The following is a 16,542-nucleotide window of genomic DNA, read 5'->3' as shown; positions in this document are numbered from 1 at the left end:
CTTTTCGGGGACAGCTTCCTGAATGGCCACAGCTTGGCCCTGTAATTTGGAAAGACTCTGGGTGTTCCTGGACCTTGGGGGCTGCCTGTGGCCCAGGGCTGGGCTCTCAGGCTCCATACTCAGTGGGCCTCAGAGTCCCCTCCACCCAACCCCCAGCAAGCTGACCTCCTGGTCCCAGCCTATTGCAACAGTGGGCAATACTGCCCTGGAGTGGAGGATTCCCATTATCCATGGGGAGCTGAGGCATGCCAGCCCTGAAGCCCAGGTGAGGCCAAACGACTCCCACCTTACATGACTGCAGGTTGCACCCTACATGACTATGTGTTAGGAAGTGGACTCTGCCCTGGGAAAACCTAAACATCCTTCCACCTCCATGAGCCCCCATCACTGAATCTTGTAGAACTCACCTTTGAACTTTGTTCCTAATGTCATGTGTGGTGGCCCGGTATGGATAAAGCCTTGGGTTCCATCCCCAGTACCAGCATAAACTGGGCACAGTGGCAAACCTGTAAACCTGATGCTTGGGAGGTGGAGGTAAGACTGGAGGATCAAGGTCATCAAGGTCACCCTCAGCTACATAGCAAGTCCAGAGCCAGCCTGGACTACTTGAGACCTTGTCAAAAAAAAAAAAAAAAAAAAAAAAAAAAAAAAAACTCAACAACAACAAAAAACAACTCTTTTCTTCCAGATTCTTTCTTCTCTGTTCCCACTGCCTGCCTTTGCTCACTCTCATCTTCTCTCTCCTGCACCATTTACAGCCCCTGTCCCCCGACCCCGTGTGTACCTCCCTGCCCCTTCTCATCAGTCCTAGTCACAGTGATTTCCCCCACATATAGCTGGTCTGCTTGGTCCTTTTATATAATGGATTTCACAACTCACATTCAAATCTAAAAATGACAAGCAGCAAGCAACTGCACATCTCGTAAGGAGGCTCCAGTCTATGGCACTACTAATCTGAGGGTGTACATGGATGTTATTACCCTTCATGCAGTTCTGGGCAATAAGACAACATAAGAGAGTTGTCTTCTAGCATACCATCCTTACCCATGCATTCCCATGGCCACATTCTGAATCTTACCACCCAGAAACTGCAGCCATCTAAATGTTTTTCCAATTTTTATATTATTATATATTATATTATATATTATATATTTATTATTATTTATTATTATTATTATTATTATTATTATTATTATTATTATTATTATTATTATTGGAATGAAGGAGGGCACACGTGTACCAAAGATCACCTGTGGAGGTCACAGGATAACTTTGTGGAGGTCACTAGACCCGCACACTGAGCCATCTCACTGGCTGTGATTTTTTTTTTCAAACATGTTTTCAATCACGACTGTAACTTTCAGCTCACTGCTAGAAAGCCTCTGTGTTCAGAAGCCTCTGGATCTCTTTCATCAGGACAGGAGTTCCACTTAGCCAGCCCTCAGTCCTTCTTAGCAGAAAGGGTAGGGTGATTAGAGCAGTTCACTTCATGGTGTCTGGGAAGCAGTTGAAAGAGCCAGAGTTATGTTTCGTAAATTCAGAATCCGAGGATTGCAAAGGCGGCCGGCCAATGGTTAAGAGCCTGTGCTGCTCTTGCAGAGAATTTGAGCTGGATTTCACCCTTCTCCATGGTTCACAATCATCTGTACCTCTGGCTTCAGGAGATCCAGTGCTCTCTTCTAGCCTCCTCAGACATTTGCACACGTGCATGAGCGCACTCACACACACCCACACCCACATGCATGCACACTCTTAAATTTTTTTTGTAGCTGTTTCCAGACTACATTTATTTCTAGATTTATTTCTATTATGTCAAAGTTAAGAGTGTGCTGGGCTGGAGAGATGGCTCAGCAGTTAAGAGCACTGACTGCTCTTCCAGAGGTCCTGAGTTCAATTCCCAGCAATTACATGGTGGCTCATAGCCATCTGTAATGGGATCCGATGCCCTCTTCTGGTGTGTCTGAAAAGAACAACAGTGTGTTTTACATACATAAAATAAATTAATTTTAAAAATAAGAAATAAATCTAAAGTTATGAATCCTGTCATGGTATGGCCCCAGGGCATCTCCCAAGTGTGTGCTACCTGCTAACCTTTCTGACTCCGCCATCCCTGTCCCCAGGTGTTCTCACGCTGCTGAACAGGGCAGCGTTTACTGAATAGCGATAACCGTGTTAACACTAGTTACTGATTAATGAATATTCACTTCTCGTCAGGCCCTGTGCTAAGCGTGAACAAGCATTGTACTAGCAATCCTTAAAATCTCCCCAGTGGGCCTGACTGTTCATCCCTCTATTGTTTTTTCCACATGTGTTTTTATGTGCATGTGTGTGCACATGTACAGGGCAGTCAAAGACAGATGTCCGGTGGTTTCCTCAATTACTCTTCCATTATTGTTTGAGACAGGGTCTCTCATTGAACCTGGAGCCCACTGATTCACTACACTGGCTAGCAAGCAAGCCTTGAAGGTCCTCCTGTGTCTACTCCTGCATCACTGGACTGATAGGCATACACTGTTGTGCCAGCTTCTTATATGGGTGCTAGGGGTCTGAACTAGGGTCCTCATTTTTACACAGCAAGCCCTTTCCAGATGGAGCCATCTCCTCAGCCCCGCTTTCCTCATTTTAAAGATGAGAAATCTGAGTCTCAGAGAGGATCAGCAGCTCGCCTAAGGTCACACAGCAGGCCAAGAGAGGTCTTCTAGGTGCAGAGGCAAAACCTGCCCAGTCAGTGCCTAAATACAATGATGCGCTTGCCTGGTTCCAGCCCACCTATCTCACTTCACAAGTGTGGCCCAAATTTGCTGCCAGCTTCCAGATGGGCATTCTGACATCACCCCTCAGTCCCGGTAGGCAGGAGGCAGTAGGTCAGAGCTCTGTGTTCTGGGAGTCCCCTGAACCTGAGTTTTTCCCACTTCACTCCCCACCCCAGATGTGGAACACGGAGCATGGGCACTGGGAAACAAACTGTGCTCCATTATGGTGAAGCAAGAGCAGAGCCCGGAGCTACCTGTTGACCCCCTGGCTGCCTCCTCCGCCATGGCTGCTGCTGCCGCCATGGCCACCCCACCACTGCTGGGCCTCAGCCCCATCTCCAGGCTGCCCATCCCTCACCAGGTAAGCCTAGGGAGTATTCACAGGGAGCGAGGGAGGGAGGCTGAGGGGAGAGAGAGGGGAGTCACACCCAATGTCCTGGACTGCACCCCAGGGTCCATGAATTGGGAACCTTGGGAGCTGAGGGTCTTCGGCCTCCCACACTGACCACCCCTTCCCCATCCTCCAGTAGGCACGAACAGCAGTGTCCTCCAAGCACGCTGGGCCTTCCTGAGTCAGAGAAAGCTTGCAGGGTACCAGGCAGGCCTGGGGTTAGTTTCGAAGTGAAGGACATCTGAACACGAGATACCCCAGGATACTTCTTTTCCTTTTAAATTTTAGGATTTAGAGAAAGATCAACATGTGAATGCAAGTTTGTATTTAGGTTAATAAACCACGCTCATGACAATCCCTGCCTCCACGTCTGGAGTGTATAGGTAACAGCTGTAAATCCAAGATCCTTCCAGGAATGAGGCTCAGACCACTGGCTTCTGGGAGAGGCTTTGCTGGGTCAGGCTGGGTTCCTTACTGCTCTAAGCATGGATCTCTTTTTTTCTTCTGCTTTCTTCTTTATAAAATGGGTACAAGCCATGGGGCCTAAAATTCTATAGTTTAAAAAAAAATAAAGACTAGGACTGATGAGATGGCTCAGCGGCCAAGAGCAATGGCTGCTCTTCAGGGGGTCCTGAGTTCAATTCCCAGCAACCACATGGTGGCTCACAACCATCTATCTATAAGGGGATCTGATGCCCTCTTCTGGCCTGCAGGTGTATATGCAGCAGAGCACTCATATATTAATAAAATAAAATTTAAAAAATAAAAATAAATAAACACTAATCCCTAGGCTGGGAGTTTTCTGGCCACCTGGGTTACCTCTTCAAAGTAGGTGGTCACAAGTAAGAAACGTCACCCTTCCCTGTCCCCAAGATCAAGGACTAATGACCAGCTTGATCCCCAGAGACTCCAGATCTAGCACAGCAGAAATCAGAAGGAAGAAGAGACAGCAGCAGAAAAAGAAACAAGATGCCAGGAGTTAAGTCCTAAATCATGCAGCTGAATCTTGTCCCTAGAACAAAGGATTTCCACTCCAGCCAGTGCAGGACACAGGAGCCAGGCTGTAACTGTCTGAACCCCCAAAGGGCTGCCACCGCTCCACACTTCCCTCAGGTCCCCTCTGTGCTGCCACTGAGCTGGGTGGAGACCAGGGAGTGGCCAAGCTCCTGGACACCTCATTGTCCTATGTCCCGTACTCTGTCTCCCACACCGTGTTGTGATCTCTGCTGGCAGCAGACACAGTGGGGAGAGACGGTCCCAAGAGCCACAGCCTTCTCACAGAGACCACACTTACATGCATGCTGGTGGAGCCACACATGTTCCTGAAGCCCTATCTAGAACATCACTTTGGAACTTCAATACATATTTCTTAAGAATGTGCATCTGATTGCATCCAAGCCTATCTTAAAGCCCCTCAAGGGTTCTCATTGCTGCAATCGTCCACTCAAATTTGTATCCCAGAATCCACGTGACATTTCATCTCCTGCAGTTTTCTCTGAGCCTTGGCCATTTAATACCTCCCAAACTATTGTTCCCATTCATCCAACAGCCACATTGGGACTAACGTGGCCTCCCGTGCTCATGGCAACCACATACCAAGGCCTACATGGCTTTCACAGTGAAGGGTCAGCCGCTACCTGGAAGGTGGCCTGATCCTGGATACTGTAGGAACTCTCCTTCCTGAGACTCAGTTCTGACCTACAGTGTGTAACCAACATTCTCTCTGCTTTTTGGTGTGGTATAGCTTTTCCAAGCATGAGGACTTGCCTGGGCTGAGCCCCAGAACTCCTGAGGCCAGCCATTCCTCCAACTATGCAGGACAAACCTCCAGCCTGAGGAAGGGAGGAGGGTGACTGGCTTGATGAAGGTTGTCCGGGGTCAGGTGATGGAAGTGAATTTCTCTCTTCCTTAGGCCCCAGGAGAAATGACTCAGCTGCCAGTGATCAAAGCAGAGCCCCCAGAAATGAGCCAGTTTCTCAAAGTGACAGCAGGTAAGTGTGTACAAGACAGAGACTCTTTCTGGTCATGGCAGATGGCATCCTACTTCTTCCATCTAGGCCACCTTTGTCTAGACCACCCCTGTCCCTCAAAACTCCTTCTTCTCCCCCAAATGCTCTCACCTTCCCAGTCTCTCACTCCTTGTCTATCCATATTCCCTCTTCTTCTTCTTCCATTCCTTTCCTACCCAATCTTCAGCTGCCGTCATCCTACCAACGCCTCGCTCTGTTTACTGATCCTCTATCCATCCACTCGATAACTGAAAACTACTTTGTAGCCACCAGACATCATTTCTTCCATCCATATACCCACCCGTCCGTCCATCACCTACTCAACTCTTTACTCATCTACCCACTTGTCCATCCAAACATTCATCCATTCACCCATCTGTCCATCCATCCCTCCAGCCATCACCTGTCAATTCATCTATGAATTTGTCTCTCACTCCGCCCACACATCCGTTCATTGGATTACCACCCATCCGATTACCCTGAGACTGGATCCATATTTTAGAGTCAGAGAAAGGAAATGGAAGGACATTGGTCAGCCTGAGCCCATGTGTCTGGTTTGACCTTAGTCATCTCTGGACTTACAGAACTGGGGCTTTAAAAACCTGAATCCTGTGAAGCTATGGGTAGAGAAGCATGCAGCTCAGGGGGCTCCTCACCAAGGTGGCAGGGGCTTCCTTTGCATAGGTTTGTCTTAGTTAGGGTTTTACTGCTGTGAACAGACACCATGACCAAGGCAACTCTGATAAAGACAACATTTAATTGGGGCTGGCTTACAGGTTTAGAGGTTCAGTCCATTATCAAGGTGGGAGCATGGCAGCATCTAGGCAGGCATGGTACAGGAGGAGCTGAGAGTTCTACATCTTCATCTGAAGGCTGCTAGGACAAGACTGACTTCCAGGCAGCTAGGATGAGGGTCTTAAGACCATGCCCACAGTGACACACCCATTCCAACAAGGCCACACCTCCTAATAGTGCCATTCCCTGGGCCAAGCATATGCAAACCATCATATAGGTGACAATCATCTTCTCAGGTACCAGGAAGATCTTTCTAACACTGCTAGGGACATCTGACATTCCAGCTCAGGTCAAGGGTTTCTCGGTAGTTTCTGCAGTGACAGGGCTGGTCCAGCCTGTGTTCAGCTGTTCTCAGGTTGTTAGAGCAGAGATGGGGTACAGCCCTACTAACCTAGTCCTCTACTTTTTGCAGAGGACCTCGTACAGATGCCTCCAACGCCCCCCAGCAGCCATGGCAGTGACAGTGACGGCTCCCAGAGTCCCCGCTCTCTTCCCCCCTCCAGCCCTGCCCGGCCTCTGGCCCGCTCCTCCACGGCTATTTCCACCTCTCCACTCCTCACTGCCCCTCACGTAAGCAACTAGGGATGGGCTGACCCTGGAGGTGAGGTCATGAGTAGGTTCACCCAGTTCCCTGACCAGTGAGGAGGGTCAGAAAGCCCCAAGTCTGACACTTACCCCATCAGATCCAGGGAGGTGACTGTTTGACAGGTAAGAGGGGAATGTTTCAGTTCTGCCTAAGATGACTAGAAATCAAAGGTAGAGGGATTATGTCCGATAGGGCCCAGATTCAACACTTACGGACCCAAGATGAGCATCTGACGTTTCTGAGCCCTGGCGAGTGACCTAGGCTATCTCCAAGAAGCACTTTTGTGGGGCAAAATAAAAGAGACTCTGAACCTGAGGAGGTCATGGATCCTCCTAACTGGAACTGTGGGAAAGGACCTGAGGTGGGTGCTGTTTAGGGGACCCTAGACAAATGAGCTTTGAGATGTGGGTTCTAGGGTAGTATAGATGAAGGGGGCCTCCCAAAACCATTCAAACACTTGAGACACGTTACTGAACCTAACTTAGATTCCTCCCCTTCTCCAAGGAGGGAACTTAGGGTCAGAGAGTTGAATATGTAGCTAGTAAACAGGGGTGCTTGAGTTTGAACCCAGAATTATCTGCTTTCTCCAGAAACTGCAGGGGACATCAGGGCCACTGCTCTTGACAGAAGAGGAGAAGCGAACCTTGGTCGCTGAGGGTTACCCTATCCCCACCAAACTCCCCCTCACCAAGGCTGAGGAGAAGGCCTTGAAGAGGGTACGCAGGAAAATTAAAAACAAGGTAAGACCGGAGCCATCCCTGCCCTAGACTATGGGGACATTTCCACTGAATGGGGCCTCTGCCACCTGGTGATGTCAGCTCTGAGACTGGGGACTGCCTAGGAAGGGGCTATTCAGCCATGGTAACCCCTCTTCTGGAACCTCCTCCTCAGATCTCTGCCCAGGAGAGCCGCCGCAAGAAGAAGGAATATGTGGAATGCCTAGAAAAGAAGTAAGTGCCAGCTAAGGCCCCAGCCCGGTGTGCTGTCCTCAGCCCGGGGCCTGGCTGCAGCCACTGGATGGCTGTGGGACAGAGGAGTCTGTGGGGATGTCCTGAGCCTGTGCCTGCTTGACCCTTCCAGGGTGGAGACATATACATCAGAGAACAACGAGCTGTGGAAGAAGGTTGAAACCCTGGAGACTGCCAACAGGTGAGCGGTACCCCTGTGTCCCACCTGCTTCCCGGTGTCCCTGACAGTACAGACTGACACCTGACTTCTGACAGGCTGGTAAAATGCTCAAGTAAGACTGTGCAGAGCAGAAACTTTCCAGGTGTGCACTTCAGCATCGGCACTGTCTCTCAACTTGTTAGAAATGCTTATTCTCTCTTCCGGGTACGATTGTACATGCCTTTAATCCTAGTACTTGGGAGGCAAAGGCAAGCAGATCTATGTAGGTTCAAGGCCAGCCTGGTATACCCAGGAGCTCCCGGACAGCCAGGAGGGCAGAGATAGACTCTGTCTCAAACTAACAAAGAAAAAGAAAAGGAAAGAAGTGCTTAGTCTCAGACCCAGAGCTATTGAATCATTTACTGCAGAGGTAGGGATCGGCAATCTGTGTAGATTTTATTTTGCTTTGAAGGGTCTCATATAATCCAGGCTGGCTTCAGACTTGCTAAGTAACTGAGGAAAGCCTAGGACTTCTGATTTCTCAGCCTCTACCTCCTAAGTAGTAGGGTTCAAGCATGCGTCCCTGTACCTGGCTGCCACCAGTGTTACTGTGGTTTGTTGTTTTATGTGCATAAGTATTTTGCCTGCATGTGTGTCTGTACAGCACATGCATGCAACGCCCAAGAAAGCCACAAGAGAGTGCTGGATCCCCTGAAACTAGAGTTCTAGCCAGTTATGAGCTGCCATATGGATGCTGGGAACTGAGCCCATGTCCTCTGGAAGAGCGTCCAGAGCTCCTAACCATTGAGCCGTCTCACCAGCCCCTTCAAGCAAAGCTTTAGATTGTCCCTAGAGCAGTTTCCACACTATAAAATCTAATGGCCAGGACCTTTGCTACTAAAAGCCAGCTCCCCATATGGCCTGAGAACTTTTGAGAAATCAGGAATTTCAGGACTTTCCTAAGATTGCTGGGCCAGAATGTGCATTGTGCGTGTATGCGTGCCTGTGTGTGTGCATGCATGCATGTGTGTGTACATGAGTGTGTGCATGTGTGTGTACATGAGTGCATGTGTGTGTGTGTGCATGTGTGCCTGTGTGTGTGCATGAGTGCATGTGTATGTGTGCATGCGCGCATGTATGTGTGAGTGCGTGCCTTTGCATGCAGAGGCCAGAGGTCAACATCCAGCATCTTCCTTGATTGTCCTTCATTTTATCATCAGAAACAGGATCTGTCTCTGAATCTGACACTCACTGGTTGGCTGACTAGGCTGGCTCTGTGTCCAGTGTCCACTGCCCCCTTCCCCAACACATCAGGGTTAGAGCAACCTGCCTTTTTCTTTCCCTTGTCTCCCTCCCTCTCCCCTCCCCCTCCCCCCTCTGTCTTTCTGTTATATAACTTTGGCTGTCCTGGAAGTTGTTGATGTTGACCCGGGTGGCCTCGAACTCACGGAGATCCAGCTGCCTCTGCATCCTGAGTGCCACCACCACCCAGCTCATGCCTGGCTTTTTTACATGGATGCTGGGGAATCCAAATTCAGATCCTCATGCTTGGGCGATGAGGATCTGCTTAGCACTGCACCTGCTAAGCCATCTCTCCAGCCCCCAAACTGCATTTTAACAAGTACCCTGGATGACGCCATTGCGTTGAGTTTGAGGAACGTTAGTCTCAGGAAACTGGCACAGCACTTGGCATGTAGCCTAAAACCACAGATTTGGGCTCTGGGTTGGCTCCAGTCTGCTATTGTCTGTGACTCTACTGTTTCTTGTGAGCCTCTCTGGGCCTCAGTATTCTTGGTGACAGTGGTATGACACCAGCACGACGCTCTATAAGACACAACCACCAAAACCAACATTGTCTGTTTACATTTTTTCTACAGAGGAATTTATTTTATTTTATTTTATTTTATTTTATTTATATGAGTACACTGTAGCTGTCTTCAGACACACCAGAAGAGGGCAGCAATCCCATTACAGATGGTTGTGAGCCACCATGTGGTTGCCGGAAATTGAACTCAGGACCTCTGGAAGAGCAGTCAGTGCTCTTAACTACTGAGCCATCTCTCCAGCCCCTATTTACATCTTTTTTTTTTTTTTTTTTAGGTTTTAAGTTTATTTATTTATTGAGTATGTGTGTGTGTGCACACCATGGTGTACCTGTACAGGTTAGACAGCAGATTACGATAGTCAGTTCTCTCCTTCTGCCCTGTAGGTACCTGGGATGGGGTTTGGCAAGTACTTGCTGGCAAGTACTTTTCGGTGGGCTGAGCCGTCTAACCGCCCCTGTTACAACCTCCCCTGTTACAGCCATCCCTGTTACTTTTTCCCCCCTGTTACTTTTTGAAACATGTTCTCATGTAGCCAGGTTGACCACAAACTCATCATGTCACTGAGGCTATCCTTGGACTTCTGATGCTCCTTCTCCTCTGACTGCCTGGCCCAATGCAAGGTCTCTTCCAGGCGTGCACCACCTAGCCTAACCTGAATGTTCAATTTTTGGAAACAGGGTTTTTCTGTATTGTAGCTCAGTCCTGAACTTCCTATGTACCCAGGCATCCATCCGTTCCCTCCTCAGGAGAACTTGCTACATATTTTCTTTTTTCCTTTCTCAGACCCAGCTTCTCGGACAGGAATCAAGGATAGGGAGGAGCCTTCCAACTTTACCTCGCTACCTCTGCCCTTAAAATTTTCAGTTTTAAGACTATTTCGCCACCTGCTGTTCACATCAGGAACTGCATGGGCACAGCTGGGTAGGGAAGTGCCCTATTAACCGTTAACAAGTGTGTATACCCAAAGGATTCCATACTGAGTAGCACCTAGTTCTTGCCCTCAGTTAGCAACTAAGACTAACATGGAATGCCACAAATAAAGCTAATGTGTTACAGCTGCTGTGATAATGGTAAAACAACAATAAATTAACATAAACAATGACCCATTTACAGACTGCACTACACACCGCGTCAAGTGTCTTTCTTGTGGAATCAGGGTGCCGTGGGGTGCAAAGGAGAAGAGTCAATGTCTCTGTGGCTAGTTCTGGATAAGAAAAAAATCCAGCTTTTCCTGAGAAGAGTCAGGAGCAAGAGTTAAGCACCCCTAAGTTTCTGTAGGATGACCCAGCTTCCCACCATGAGGCAGGTCTCAGATACCCAAGCCAGGCTGCAGAGGAGCCAAACAGGAAGTGACCTTTCATATCATGGTTATAATGGGCACCAAAGCATGGAGGCCCAATCAGGAGCCAGCCAAGGCTCCTCAGGAGAGGCCAAGATGCAGACATGGCTGCTGTGCCTGACCCTGCAGTGACTCCTGTGCCTTCCCCAGGACCTTGCTCCAGCAGCTGCAGAAACTCCAGACTCTGGTCACCAGCAAGATCTCCAGACCTTACAAGATGGCAGCCACGCAGACTGGCACTTGCCTCATGGTAGGTGACACTCCTTAGCACAAGGTGGCAGGGGGAAGCTCTTCTTCAGGCTAGCTCTCTAGCAGAGCCCGAAGAGGCCAGTGACCTGTGCAGGCCAATTCTAACAGATGTGTGATTGATGCCACTAAATCTAGTGAAAGACAGGTCCTTGGGAAAATGGCTTCTATTCAAGGATTCAAGGACTGTGATTCTTCTTGGAATGGGTGATAGGGAGAAAGTAAAGGAGCCCCCCATGGTCCCCAAGGCTGGGGGGGACACCTTGGACAGGCTCAGCCTCTGTGTGGCTCTCTTCCATTATTCTGTCCCCCCAAGTAAGCACATGTTGGCTCTGGCATTCTGAGGGCAGGGCCTCGCTGGACTCTTGCCTCCTTCTCAGCGCAGGCTGAGAATGTGATGTGGCAATGTGTCCTCCTCCCTGGTCACAGCTGCAACCCTCTCTTCCCCCTTCCCCTTTCTTCCTTTCCTGACTGCTTTCCCCTGTAGGTGAGAACCACACAGAAGCCCTCCCTCTGGTCTCTGGTACTGCCTTTCATGTTTCCTAGAATGGATTGAGGTGACTTGAGCAGCCTTTGTCTGCTTCCAAGAGAGAAAGAGACCACACTTCCAGCTCTGGGGAGGCATTTTTGGGAAAGCAATGAGCCTTTTGCATCCAGTGGTTTGGGATGAGGAGAGTTGGGGTGGCCAGTCTTGTAGGCCTGCCCCGCCCCAGATCTGATGGCTGCTCTGCCCACTACTAGGTGGCAGCCTTGTGCTTCGTTCTGGTGCTGGGCTCCCTTGTGCCCTGCCTTCCTGCATTCTCTTCCGGCTCAAAGACTGTGAAAGAAGACCCTATCGCAGCTGACAGCGTCTACACAGCCAGTCAGAGTAAGTACCTAGCAAACTCTGGTGAGAGGAGCCATGTCAGGTGCACTGGTGCCCCTCTAATCCCAGCACTCTGGAGGCAGAGGCAGGGGGAGCTCTATGAGTTCGAGACCAGCCCAGTCTACATGAGGAGTTCCAGACCAGGGATACATTAGTGAGACCCTGTCTCCAAAAAGCTCCTGAACTGGAGAGATGACTTGGTACTGGCTCTCTTGCAGGGGACCCAGCTTTGATGCCTAACCACCATATGGTGGTTCACAGCCGCCAGAAACTCCAGTTCCAGAGGATCAGATGCTGTATTCAGTCACTGAAGGCACCAAGCTCATAGATAGTGCACAGACACAATGGCAAGCAAAGCATCCATACACATTAAAAATAAAAATAAATGTCTAAGAGATTTGGGTTGGCATTATCTCAGTCTATACTGTTAATTGTGCAGATGGAATAACGGAGCCCCAGTGAGGGTCCGTTTAATGTTAACTTTTAATGTTAGTTGTAGAACTGGGACCAGACTCTTTTTTTTTTTTTTTTAAATATTCATTTTATTTATATGAGTGCACTGTAGCTGTCTTAAGACACACCAGAAGAGGGCATAGAATCCCATTACAGATGATTTTGAGCCACCATGTGGTTGCTGGGAATTGAACCACATTGGGGAGAGAGCAGAGAGTGTGTGAAGGGGAGGGGTACTGAGGGGAAGGGGGGGTGAGCAAGACAGAGAGCCTAGAAGGGAGGACAGGACCTGGGAGAACTGAGAGGAGAGGGGATTGGAAGTCACTCTGGGAGGGCTGTGATGGGGCGGAGGCAGGGGCGGTGCACAGGCTCAGAGAGCCGAGTCTACCAAGGCCACAGGAGAGGAAGCAGACACAGAAGAGGAGGGGCTGTGCAAAAGGACAAAACCCAGGGAGGATGAGGGAGGGCGTGAATGAGCCTCTGGAGGGAATGCAGCACAGGGCAGGGCAGAGGGCACGTCTGAGGAAGGAGGTGGCTTGTTGAGCAGGCTGGTTTCCGGACTGCAGCTTCACACAATGCCAGGGGCCGCCTTTTCCACAAATTCTCCTAGATTAAACCCTGCAGGGGAAGCTGTGAGGCAGGCAGCAGACTGGAGCCAGGAAGCCAATTTACGGGGACCCTTGATGAGCTTGGGGAAGCGGGGCTTAAAACATCTCATTCCCAAATTCATGTGAGATTTAATTTTCTTTAAGCTAGGGGCTTTATATAATGCCTGTCACAGGTGTCCAACGAACATTCGTTTTTTTTTCTCCCCTTGACTTCCCAGAGGAACTAGCCTAGAAGAGAAAAGAAAAAAATGTCCTTAAATCTCCCAGGAAGTGACATGGAAGGATTCGAACCCAGCTCTCACCAGGTCCTGTGGGTGTAATCCCAGCTTCTTAGGTCAAGGCCAGAAGAGTCTAGGTTAAAGGCTTAGCCGGCCTACAAATTTAATTAATGGCCTGCCTGAGCAACATAGTGAGACCCAGTCTCAATATAAACTAGAGAGTGAAAGAGAGAAAGAATCTCCATATTCTGGTGATAGTGTATTGACCTAGCATTCATGAAGCTCTGGGTTTGGTCCTTAATACAAGGAGGGGAAAATCCCAGTTACCAGTAAGCAAACCATTGCTGTCTTACTCAGACTGCTACATTTTTCTAAGCTCATGATTTTTACAAAGCACGGTTTCAGTCGCTTATACTGTATTACTCATTGAATCCTTGAATCTCCATGAGGCTGGCTATACTATCTCCATTTTACAGATTAACAAACTGATGCTCAGCAAAATCAGAGCAGAGTGTGTGACTAACCTGAGATCACACAGCCAGGGATCCTCAGGGCTAGGAGTAAGAGTCAAGCCTGTAAGACATCAGAGGTTGCACTCGTCACGCCTAGCACACGAGTGAGGCTGTTCAGGCAGAGAGAGGATGCCTGAGAGCATGCATGGCTTACCCTGGTTTCTTCCCCAGTGCCTTCCCGAAGCCTACTGTTCTATGATGATGGGGCAGGCTCATGGGAAGATGGCCGAGGTGCTCTCCTGCCTGTGGAGCCCCCAGAAGGCTGGGAGCTCAAACCTGGCGGTCCAGCAGAGCCAAGGCCCCAGGACCACCTCCGACATGACCATGCGGACAGCATCCACGAGACCACCAAGTACTTGAGGGAGACCTGGCCAGAGGACACTGATGACAATGGCACCAGCCCCAACTTCTCCCACCCCAAGGAGTGGTTCCATGACAGGTGAGTAGAGGGGCAGACTTCCAGGGTCGCAGGCTGTACCACCCTCAGCCACATCTTCCCAGGGGGAGGGGTCCCTGCTCAAGTCCCGGCTCACAGCTGAATGATGGGTACCTCAGGGCAAATTCATCCCTGGCTCTTCTTCTCTTCCCAGGGATCTGGGCCCCAACACCACCATCAAACTCTCCTAGGCCACTCCGAGACCCAGGACACAGGACGGACACCCTGGCACCCAGAAGAGGCGTTCTCTTGCTCACTGACCCAGATCCAGCTCACACCCCTGCCCCCGGGGCTCTCTGCCCTAGGAGAAAGGGTCTTTCTTCTCCCCAGCCCTCCCGGTCCCTGCAGTGGCTGGGGACCCTCTATGTCCCCGGACACTTGGACTGCTCCCCTGGGCCAACCACTCTTTTCCTTCCACAACTATCCGTCCTCCTCCCATAAACCACTCACTGGGCCACCCCTCTTTCCTTCCCATAGTGACCAACGCAACCACTGTTCCTGGCCCCCTCATACACAGACACACAAGCAGACATGCACACACAAACACACACCCCCACCTCCTACTGTACAGAGACCAAGAACAGAAATCGTTTGTAAATAATGAACCTTATTTTTTATTATTGCCAATCCCCTAAGATATTGTATTTTACAAATCTTCCTCCCGCCACTTCTCCCTTATTTTGTATTTTATGAAGTTAGTGCGGGCTTTGCTACCCCTTGGCCTGGGACAGAGGATACCCCACCCTCACCAGGCCTCCCCCTGCCGCTGCCCATGCTGCTGGGCCTTTTACTTGCCAAACTGCTCCTCCACCAGCTCAGCACATGCTTTAAGAAAGCAAAATTAAAAAAAAAAAAAAAGATTCAGCATCAATCCTGACTCTGTGCGTTCTTTGTGATGGGTCCAAGAGTAAGGTGGGGAAAGTTAGCTTATATATGTGTGGGGGTGAAGGGGTGTCAGGTGAGAAAGCCTTTCTATCTGGAGACATTTGTCCAGCCAGTCACCAAATTTGGACTGGATAACTCAAATACAACGTCTGGAACCAAACTGAAAAATTAGAAACACACAAAAACCAGTTTGCTGGAGTGTTGCACACCTGTAATCTCAGCTATGATGGGAGACAGAGACAGGAGAACCTCGGGGATGCTCAGCTCACAGGCCAACTGCCTGCAGCAGAGACGAGAGACCCTACTTCACAAGATGGAAGGCACATCACTGTGGTGCAGCACTGTGGAAGCAAAGGCAGGCTGAGCCCTGAGTTCAAAGCCAAACTAGTCTACATTTCAAGTTCCAGGCTAACCAAGGCTACAAAGTGAGACTCTCTCTTAAGAAGAAAAGAAGGGGGTTGGGTTGGAGAGATGGCTCAGCAGGTAAGAGCACTGACTGCTCTTCCAGAGGCCTGAGTTCAATTCCCAGTAACCACATGGTGGCTCACAACCACCTGTAATGGGATCTGATACCTTCTTCTGTGTGTGAAGACAGCTACAATGTAGTCATATATATATTTTTAAAACAAAGAAAAAAAGAAAAGTTTAGAAGGCAAGAACCTAACTCCCAAAAGTTGCCCTATGACCTCCACATGCACAACGTGCATGCAAACACACAGGGGCATGCACAAGGAGGAGGAGGAAGAGGAGGAGGAAGGGGAGGAGGAAGAGAAAGAAGAAGATGAGGAAGAGGAGGAGGGGGAAGGGAGGAGGAGGAGGAAGAGGAGGAGGGGAAAGAGGAGGAGGAAGAGGAGGAGGGGAAAGAGGAGGAGGAAGAGGAGGAGGGGAAAGAGGAGGAGGAAGAGGAGGAGGAGGGGGAAGGGAGGAGGAAGAGGAGGAGGGGAAAGAGGAGGAGGAAGAGGAGGAGGAGGGGGAAGGGAGGAGGAAGAGGAGGAGGGGAAAGAGGAGGAGGAGGAGGAGGGGAAAGAGGAAGAGAAAGAGGAGGAGGAGGAGGGGGAAGAGGAAGAGAAAGAGGAGGAGGAGGGGGAAGAGGAGGAGGAAAAGGAGGAGGAGGAAGAGGAGGAGGGGGGAAGAGGAGGAGGAAGAGGAGGAGGAGGAGGAAAAGACCTAAAGATGTAAATCCAGGGCTGAAGAGAAAGGGTTCCCAGCTGAGGTTAGGAAATGGCAGTATCTGGGCAGTGATAAGTTAGAGGCTTGGTCTACACACAGGGAAGGAAGGAAGGGCTGAACACCAGGGAAGATGGTGGCCGTGAGGAAGAGGAAGCATCGTGAAGAGAACTGAGATAGACTGAGGAAAAGGGAGAGGGCCTCGGAAGTGACTCTAGAAACAATAGAGAAAACAGTGGTGTGGGACAGGAGGTGGTGATGGCAGCCGCAATAGTGGCTCACACCTTTAATCCCACAGTTTGGGAGGCAGAGGCAGACAGATCTCTGAGGCCAGCCTGGTCTACAG

The 16,542-nt window shown here is 49.8% G+C and overlaps 1 protein-coding gene across 2 annotated transcripts in view; it reads left to right on the top strand.

Moving 5' to 3' along the window:
• The window catches only part of Creb3l1 (cAMP responsive element binding protein 3 like 1), a 39,662-nt gene extending 24,647 nt beyond the window's left edge, over nt 1-15,015 (top strand). The window contains exons 3-12 of one of the 2 annotated variants that reach the window (XM_034496570.2): nt 2,930-3,114; nt 5,057-5,135; nt 6,361-6,518; nt 7,125-7,274; nt 7,426-7,484; nt 7,615-7,683; nt 10,957-11,056; nt 11,794-11,920; nt 13,880-14,147; nt 14,299-15,015. In XM_034496570.2, coding sequence (XP_034352461.1) covers nt 2,930-3,114; nt 5,057-5,135; nt 6,361-6,518; nt 7,125-7,274; nt 7,426-7,484; nt 7,615-7,683; nt 10,957-11,056; nt 11,794-11,920; nt 13,880-14,147; nt 14,299-14,335 — 1,232 coding nt within the window. In that variant the 3' untranslated portion in view covers nt 14,336-15,015. Of the gene's footprint in view, nt 1-2,929; nt 3,115-5,056; nt 5,136-6,360; nt 6,519-7,124; nt 7,275-7,425; nt 7,485-7,614; nt 7,684-10,956; nt 11,057-11,793; nt 11,921-12,135; nt 12,342-13,879; nt 14,148-14,298 lie in introns of those variants that run through there. The other variant, XM_076929268.1, reaches the window with a different exon arrangement.
• Nucleotides 15,016-16,542: the final 1,527 nt, after the last annotated feature.

This window comes from Arvicanthis niloticus, chromosome 2, assembly GCF_011762505.2.
Source record: "Arvicanthis niloticus isolate mArvNil1 chromosome 2, mArvNil1.pat.X, whole genome shotgun sequence".
Lineage (NCBI taxonomy): Eukaryota > Metazoa > Chordata > Mammalia > Rodentia > Muridae > Arvicanthis > Arvicanthis niloticus.
This window is presented reverse-complemented; position numbering and strand designations above follow the sequence as displayed.